General features: G+C 45.3%; 1 protein-coding gene across 1 annotated transcript; it reads right to left on the reverse strand.

The window, feature by feature from the left end:
* Nucleotides 1–4,206: 4,206 nt before the first annotated feature.
* Nucleotides 4,207–8,103, reverse strand: LOC148011797 (putative polyamine oxidase 5). The gene has a single exon (XM_087670808.1). The coding sequence runs from the start codon at nucleotides 7,692–7,694 to the stop codon at nucleotides 5,832–5,834; it is 1,863 nt and encodes a 620-aa protein (XP_087526934.1). The 5' UTR covers nucleotides 7,695–8,103; the 3' UTR covers nucleotides 4,207–5,831.
* Between the last annotated feature and the right edge of the window lie 688 nt (nucleotides 8,104–8,791).

Here is an 8,791-nt window from a genome sequence, read left to right on the forward strand (position 1 = left end):
GGTAGAAGGGGGATTCCCTTAGCACCAAGTATACCCTGTGGACCATGCAACGGCTCCTGATGTGGAGGACATCTAGATTCATGCCTAGAGTCATTAACCTTCTCTTGGGATGAAGTGGTAGCTAATTGAGCAACAAGAGTAGTGAGCTACTCTAGGTTCTGTTGAGTCCTCGAGTTTGAGAGGGCCATGTGCTCAATGGCTTCATCAAACTTGGACATCATTTGGCGGCTGCATGCACTTCAAGTGTCACATATGGGTGCCATTAGCATTGAGGAGGTGTCTAAAGGGGGATCATTGCATCAAGGAAGGTGGAGGTCACGGGAAAGAACATGCACCTGCATACAAGTATTGGGCTCCGAATCACCGAGAGGCAAAGTTTCCCTAGGGCCGGCCGCGTTGTGTATCCCTTCAGGGTCTTAAGTGGTAAGGGAGGGTCACCTCTCTTTTGTCTTACCACCTCACCTAGCATCGGCCTTTTTCCTCAGCCAGAGTATACATGGCAGACATTTTTATTAAGCAATCAGCATGAGATGCATTGAAAAGGAGACATTGGGCCTTTTCATGAGATGCAAGGAATGAACAAGGGTTGAAGGGTAAGGGTTACCTTGGCAGTCCAATGACTTATTGGTTGTTACTTACCTAATTACAATGGCTATTATTCACTTGGATGCTTATCCAAAGTCACAATACAAAATGGGGATTAATGTCAGCCAATACAATGAATTTCAGGACTAGATATGATGCATGCATACAAAGGGGATTGAGTTACTAAGCTAATGCAATCTTTAATCTCTCCAACAAGGGATTAAGCTCAACAAGTGGAAAATTTTTAGAGATTAAGATCAAATTGACATACCTCTTCAATGCTTGGGGAGACCATTGAGGCATAGCTCATCATGATATCATTTTGCTCCATTAATCAAGCCCAGTGGGTTGGAGCACTCCCATTGGATGAAGGCATTAGCATTTGAATGCTCCACTAATGAAGATGGCTCCAATGATTATTTCTGAGCTTGAGCTTCAAATAAGAAAAGCTTCAAGTGAAGCTTTCATGGTTGTTCTCAAGAATTATCTGCATGCTGATCTCGATAACTTTAATCTAGGAAAGAGGCAAAAGGGGTGGGGGGGGGGGGGGGGGGGGCTTGATGGCTGAGCTCCAAGGTTATGGGTTGGATCAAGAGCTTGGATTAAGCAATAATGGTTGCCCACATGTAGTGTACAACAAAGGGATTCAATCCTGGGTTCAATGTCGGAGGAGGAGAGGGTGAAATCTTGTTGAAGAGGGTTCAACCCTTGCCCCAAGAGGCAAAGAGTGCCACGGGAGAGGCCATGAGCAAGAGCAAGAGGCAAGAAGAGGTGAGGGGCGACAGTGCAATTTGCCTTTGGCAAGGTTTCCCAAAAACCATGCCAAATCCCAAAAACTCTATCCATAATTTACTTATAAGCTAAGTAACTAGGGTTTTTGGGATTTGAAAAGGAAGAAAGGGGAGAGAAGAAAAGGACCAAAGCCTAAAGCTCTGATACCACTTGTAGTAAATGAAGCTGAGAGGAGAGAGGAGAAGAGCTGAAGAGAAAGAAAGAGAGTAACAAGAGGAGAAAGAAAGACTAAAAGAGGAGAGAGAAAGATAGAAAAGAGGAAAGAAGAAAGGAGGAAGCCATGGAAGTTGGAGATGAAAGTGAAGTGTATGTTCTTGATAATAACTAGTTGCCCTAATCTGGGACTCTTACACCTTATATACCTCAGTCAGTGTGATTGGGTGTCTAACCCCTAGTCAGTATGTATCCTACTTGTTACATTCAAGATTAGGCATGCTTGATTACTATCCTTATGAGGTGCTTGGGCCTAGAAAAGATTGTCTGCAAGTGGAAAAGTAGATGGAGAGCAATTGAAAAGAATCAAAAGATCAATGCAAATTGCATCACATTTTTGAAGGGGCTGCCTAGAGACTTCAAACTAGTCAAATCTCACATTACTATTGAATCTAAAGCTTATGATGCCTAAAACCCCATGTTGATGACTTCAGTGCTTTGGAGGAGAACGGAGTCAGATATGGGTGGATCTTTAGCTGAGAATTCATGGTAGCTTGGGGAGGAGAAAAGAGAGAGTCCTCTTGTAGAAAGTAAGAAAGGTTTAGGCCTTCTCTAACTCCTTAAACATCATATTTGACCAAGGACTTGTAAAATATGCATAAAAATGTATAACAATCTCCTAATTTAGTCATATCATCTCCAAATAATCATCTAGCTCCTACCATAGCTCTGCTCCCTCTTCAATAACGCTACCCTCTTATATAGTACTCCTTGTGCACTAAGTAAAATAGGGTTTTACTGTCTTAAAAAAGAAAATAGATTTGAAGATAAGAGGAAGAAAATGACCAAATTTGTGTGCTCTTATACCAACTATAATGAAGAGGACTAGAGAGCTAGAAAAGAGGAGAGAAAGAGAAAGACATGAAGAGAGAAAGGAGAGAAAATCGTGAAAACTAGAGAGAAAGATAAAGAGACTTGTCTATTGATAAATTGATATCCTAATTGAGCCTTTCAATACCTTGTATACCCCATTGGTGTGACTAGGTATTTTTTCCATGCTCATCCCGTTGTGTCTAACCTGTCTATCCCACTCTTTTACAATTCTCTTTATTATTGAGTTTTGCCAACTGTCTTTAGGATTGAGCTTGGACCTAGGGCCAAGCTACTTATAAACCTCCCAAAGAGATTACACTTGGTCCTAGTGTGAACTCTACAAAAATTGATCTCAACACTTAAATTATCTTTATAATTAAGCCTAGGCTAGCTCTCTTTAATGATGAATGTTTTCCAAATTTGAAATTTCATATTTCACAATTCAAATCATTTGAATTGCACCCAATACAAAGTCATGCAATTTGAATTTTGCTTCCTTACAATTATAAAAATCAAATTTTTATATGTCCTATATATTTGGCCTTCGAATTTCACTCATGTTTTGCATACGTGTAATCATTTAACAAAACCTTTTTATTTTACCAATATTAAGATTTTTCATTTTCTCTCATATTAATTTCCTCACTAAAGTCTGAATTTCATCAGAAAGGATTTAGAAATCATGCCAAAACAACTAAGTGTATACCACGTACCAAAAATTTCACGTTTTATTGTGGATTGTTTTATTTAATATGTATTTTAAAAAGATAATAATGCTAATATATTAACACTATTACTTAAAGATAACAATGACAATATCTAAAAAAAAATTTGGACTTTTTCCAACCAAGTATTAAGTTTTTTAGTTTAGAGAACTATTCGCTACACTTTTAAAAGTTTAAATTAAAACTTTCACCACATGTACTATTACACAAAACATGTGTATATTCTCATTATTATTGGGGGATGACACAAACCACAAAATGCACATTAAATTCCTGTAGTCTTAAAGGATAGCTACCAACACTAGAATTGTGACCATAAAGATACCACAAGGACTAGTAGAACACTCAATTACTTTAATTAGAAGAATAGTGAAAGAAGCACGTGGCATGTGGCATTTTTTTAAAAACCTATGCTGAAAGCCACATAATGTAGTGGAAACTACCATGAGCCAAGGACATCCACATGTGCTTAATTAGGTGGACTTGCAACTAATAGTTATAAAGGATTAGAAACTAAAATTAAAAGCCTAGTTGTTCTATAGCATATTCTCCAACATGTGCTTAATTAGGTGGACTTGCAACTAATAGTTACAAGGGATTAGAAACTAAAATTAAAAGCATAGTTGTTCCATGCCATATTTTCCAACATGCCATAGAATAGTCATAAATTTTTTAAAGCCTCATAGAAAACCTCAAAGAATTTACTACATGTAAACCCTTTATATCACAAGCATTCAAGGTCTATTTAAAAATACCCTTACCTGTGACTTGTCTCTATAAAACTTCTAACACATCTTATCTAAACATATGAATAACACACACAAACCCTATCAATAACATCCACTCAAAGCTTATTTAAGAATAACCTTATCTGTGGATTTTCCCTAAAACTCCTCAATTGCACATCCTATCTAAATCATGAATGACATGCTTTCCTTTCAGTTGCTATTGGATCTTACAACTATCGCACTTCACATGAATAGTCATTAAAGTAAGCCACTCTGCAGCAATACTACATAAAATCCACCAACATTGGTCTCATCCACATTGGTTGACTTGTAATCACGTACGATGACGATAAGGTTTGTCTAATTATTGCCATTTTTTTAATAAGAAACATGTCTCACTTTCAAGTGCCTTGATATGAAAAGGAAAAGGGAAAGAGGGAGCTATTATAGCAAATGTTTTCTTTTGTATAGGCCAAGGTGGCTTTCCATCCTAACTTGAAATAGTACTTTTTTTGAGAGCTTAACAACCAACCGGACAAGGAAGATGATGTAGCGATCAAAGCCCCATAAAAATGGATGAATTTGGAGGGGAGGGATGATTAGCTTCTCCCTTGAGGGACCGCTTAACACTCAACAAGAGAAAAGGTACGCTCTCCTTGTCCAAGAAGGAAGTACCGGGGCAATTATACAAAGCAGAAGAAGGCAGCATCAAAAAGTACCGGATGGCCCCCTTCCAAATCATCAAGGGTTGTGTATTTTGTGGCTGCTGGGATGCATGCCTTTCAACCATCCGGGATGGCGACCAAGGACAACTCTTGCTCCTCTTTAGAGGGCTGGCAGCCTGGCAGTTGAAGCGAGTTACTGGACATGCTTTGCATGCATGTGGGCCTACGCGCGCCCTCCATCTCTTTTCAATTAAATAGAATTGGCAGGACCGACACGAGACCCCATGACGTTCCACATGCGTCACAGAGCTTGATCGTAGGCCTAAGGCCACCCAGCTCCCAGGTCCCATACCCTGATGAGTCCGAGTCATCGAGAGACGGACAAGCCATGAATGCCCTACAGTCTACTGCTGCTGATCAATATAAGCAGACCTTGGATTTGGCCATATCCAGACACGCCTTAATTCAGCTCTATCCAGCTGTTATAACAGGCCGTGCCAGCCAATGGCCCATGGCTTACTGATCACCCTCATGCTGTCAAAAACCTCGAGTCCGGTCACAGACTCACGAATCCCAGGCCCATGTTGACAGGAATCATGACTCATGAGGCTTAATAGCCAACTAAATTACCTGCATTCCTTCTCTCTCTCTCTCTCTCTCTCTCTCTCAACCAAAACCACGACGGAAGCTAATTAACCAAGATAATCTACTGATTATTACAAATATCTAATGTAAGGGGTATACATGCGTGTGTTGCTTAAGTTCATCACCATCGTCATATACTGTTCGATATGTTGAGCCGAATTGCTACTAAAATGTGCGAGAAAAGCAGACACGACAGTGTGAGTTGAGTCTCGAGACAAAACGAGAGAGAGCGAGAGATCAGAGAGAGAGAGAGAGGGGGGGGGAGGAGCGACGGGTTGGAAGTTTTATCCTACGGCTTCGGTATTTGTCATTGACTTCTAAAGTTTATCAAAATAGGAGCCAAGACAGAGGCGCCTCGATCATCATCGCATTGATGCTCATAATCATCATCATCGTAATCACCATCATTGTAGCGAACAGTGCGTCAACCTCAAGAATTTCGGAGCATTGCGTATGGTAATTAGAACCATATATAAGCCACAGCTGCCATGAATCTGAAACAACACAGATCAGCCTGAGACCAAAACAAGCCAAAAAGAAGAGGAACTCTGTGTCGGGTATGGAATCTATGGAGCAATTGGCAGCTATGTGGATTCGGTTGGAAAGAAGGTGGAGAATGGCCGAAGCCAATTTTATAGGGTCGAGGAGGAGGAGGAGGCGCAATGCTAGTCGAAGGCAGCCATAGATGCCGGGTGGTGACGATAGTCAGGTTGGACCAGGAGACCGTAGTGAGAGAGGAGGCGCTCGGCTTCTCGCAGGCCGCTGAGGAAAGCTCCGTGAGTGGTTGAGTAGCAAAAGCGATGGGTCGCCTCCCCTGCAAACAGGAGCTGGAGAGACCATGACGACGATGATGGCGACGATAATGATTGCGACAATAACGGGGCATCGGGCCTCCCCTTCCACCTCGCTGGCAGCGGTTCTGCCAACGTGTCAATGTCGTTCCCGCTCGCCCCTGCTGCCACATAGCTGTACGACCCCCTGAATAAGGGATTGCTCCCCCAGCTGCTCCTCCATATCTGGCTGATGTGGGGTGGAACCCCATCATCGTCCTCAGCATTAATAGGCTTCAGTCCATCCTCCCTCACTTGCTTGAAATCAAAGCACGCCATTGTCCTCTGCACGGCATCCGTCACCTCCTTGTTTGTCAAGCTCTCCATCTTGTGGGCCTCCTTGCCTGTAAACCACGTGCACAGCAGCCGGGAGGTTTTGTGGATGGGATAGAAGGAGAAATTCTTCCTCATCCACCAGGGGATGCCTGCCGCACTGTCGACGGCATTGTCTGTCAGTGATGATTCATGGAAGACCAGCTGCATGTGAGGGTATATCGCTGCATTAGAAGCGGGCTTGCTCATGAGAAGGAAGCATTTATCCACCACTCCGAATCCGAGCTTGGAGATGGCGTCCACCTTCCAAGGCGGCAGGGGGGGTTGAAAGAGGCTGGCATCGATACGGTTCACCTCCGAATTCTGGGAAGCAGTAGCAGCGTGGGCTTTCAAGACGCCCAGCGAGACAGTGATGACGACATGGTCGGCTTGGAGGAGGGTACCATCCTCGCAACTGATGCAGACCGGCTGGTACTCATGACGATCGTCATCGTCACCATCATGCCATGCAATTCGCGTGACTTTCTTGCCGAATTGGATGGTGCCGGGGGGGAGGCTCTGGGCAAGGAAGTGGATGACGCTGGAGTAGCCATGGCCAATGGTCATGTGCTCGCCGGGGTACTCCCAGTACTCCTCATTGGCATCCAAGTCGAGGTCGGCGAGGGAGTCAGCGCCGGTGACGCTGCGCTCGACGTTCTCTCGCATGGTCATGATGCCCGTCTGCAGGGATCGGAGGCTCCACGACTCGCAGCCGCCTGGGCGATGACAGCACTGATCAAGGAACTCAGAGCTATTCCAGAGGCCATTAGAGTAGGCATTGAGGGCTCCGTCGGCCTGAGACTTGAGGTACAGGCGGAGGCCCTCGGCGAGGTAGGTGCCGACGCTGCCGCCACGGAGGGCGTCTCGGACGCGGTGGAGGTCGTGCATGGGCAAGACGCCGGGGTGGGTGTCAGAGAACTGCTGGAGGCCCCCTTCGGTGTGCTGGATGAGGGAGTAGAGCCTCTTGTAGAGGTCCCCGACGGAGTCCACCAGGTGTGGGTGAATCTCGCAGCCCCCCTCGGCCTTGACCAGGGGCGTGTCCGGGAAGCCGTCCATGCACTCCCAGGGGAGCCCGTCCCGGCCCCCGCCCATGGCCCCCATCCTGCGCGCGATGGCGTGCACCGGGCTGCCCTCGATGCCGTGGATCCACGTGGCGCCCATCTCCACCCTCTCATCGCTGATGACGGACGTGCAAATGCGGCCCCCGACCCTCTCGCTCGCCTCCAGTATGGTGAGCTGGAAGCGGCCCGGGGCCAGGCTCGTCAGGCGGTGCGCCGCCGACAGCCCGGACATGCCCGCTCCCACTATTATCACTCGTGGGAGCTGCTCCTTCTTGGCCGCAGGAAGAGCGCCGTTACAGCAAGCTGCAGGCAGCTGCTTCTCCATGAGAGAGACAGACAGACAGACAGACAGAGAGGTAGCAAGTCTCAGAGAGAGAGAGAGAGAGAGAGAGAAAGAAAGAGAGAGAGAGAGAGAAGAAAGAATGAGAGATCCGCGAGAGAGTGAATGAGCTTGCAAGACCAAAAGAGAAGATGAAAGAGCTACTCGCCCGTAGACCAGCTGCCAGCGCGCGCACAGAGAGAGAGAGAGAGAGAGAGAGAGAGAGTAGCAGGCTCCAGAGAGAGACTAGAGACAAAGACAGACCGAGAGAGAGAGAGAGAGAGTGGCTGGAGAAGAAGAAAGAGAGTAGTCAGGCGATACAGTCGTACTTCTGCAACGCCCCTGCGCCCCCTTGCCTGCGTGGCATCATAGCTAACGTAGAGTCCATTGAGAGTTGCATGCAGCACCTGCCAATTTTATACTAGGCTTTTTAAATAAAACAGCCTCTTATTTTGCGTGTTTTCTTTTGCCCTTTGTATCTATAATCTCACTTTCCCACCGCTCTTTTCGCATGTTACACTCGAGGACCACCAAAAGCTATAAAGCTATATAGGGTGAAGGGTCAGTTTTATTGCAAGTACTCGCACTCCCCCTCGATCTACCTTCTTGCTTAAACCCATGTTCATTCGACCAACGCAAGGTTTGCCAATCAAGAAGAAATTGCAAACTTTGGCACTTCAAGTAATCCCTCATTGCATTGCTTATTTAAATGTGAACTTCGGTTTTGGTTGGGATCATTACCTTGTAGGCTTTGGTTGGCATCATTACCTTGCACCCAAAGGTAAGTTGTCAATGCGATCAAAGTCAAGCACAAGACCTTGCCTACCCAACCCTATTACAACCTCGCCTTGCTTACGTCCATCAACGTGAATTGACGTGACATGCACAATGTTATTTCCAGGTCATGCATCTAGAATCCATGATATCAAGGAGAGAGAAAGTTTGTGCCGATAGGCTAATCGAATCATAGGTTGCCACAACTACTTCACTTGGAGAACTCAATGTAGTCCCTCCAGTTTTTTAGAGGGACTACATTGACTGGACAAAGTTCCCACTTCATTAGAGTTCAATGGGTCCAATTTGTGCAGAAGGTGAAGCTCCAC

The sequence above is a fragment of the Lygodium microphyllum genome, chromosome 28 (genome assembly GCF_053477565.2).
Source record: "Lygodium microphyllum isolate KBCC chromosome 28, Lygodium_microphyllum_v1.1.10, whole genome shotgun sequence".
NCBI classification, from domain to species: Eukaryota; Viridiplantae; Streptophyta; class Polypodiopsida; order Schizaeales; family Lygodiaceae; genus Lygodium; species Lygodium microphyllum.

Excerpts from the sequence above, each read along its gene's own strand:
- LOC148011797 (XM_087670808.1), bottom strand. The coding sequence starts at position 7,694 with ATGGAGAAGCAGCTGCCTGCAGCTTGCTGTAACGGCGCTCTTCCTGCG.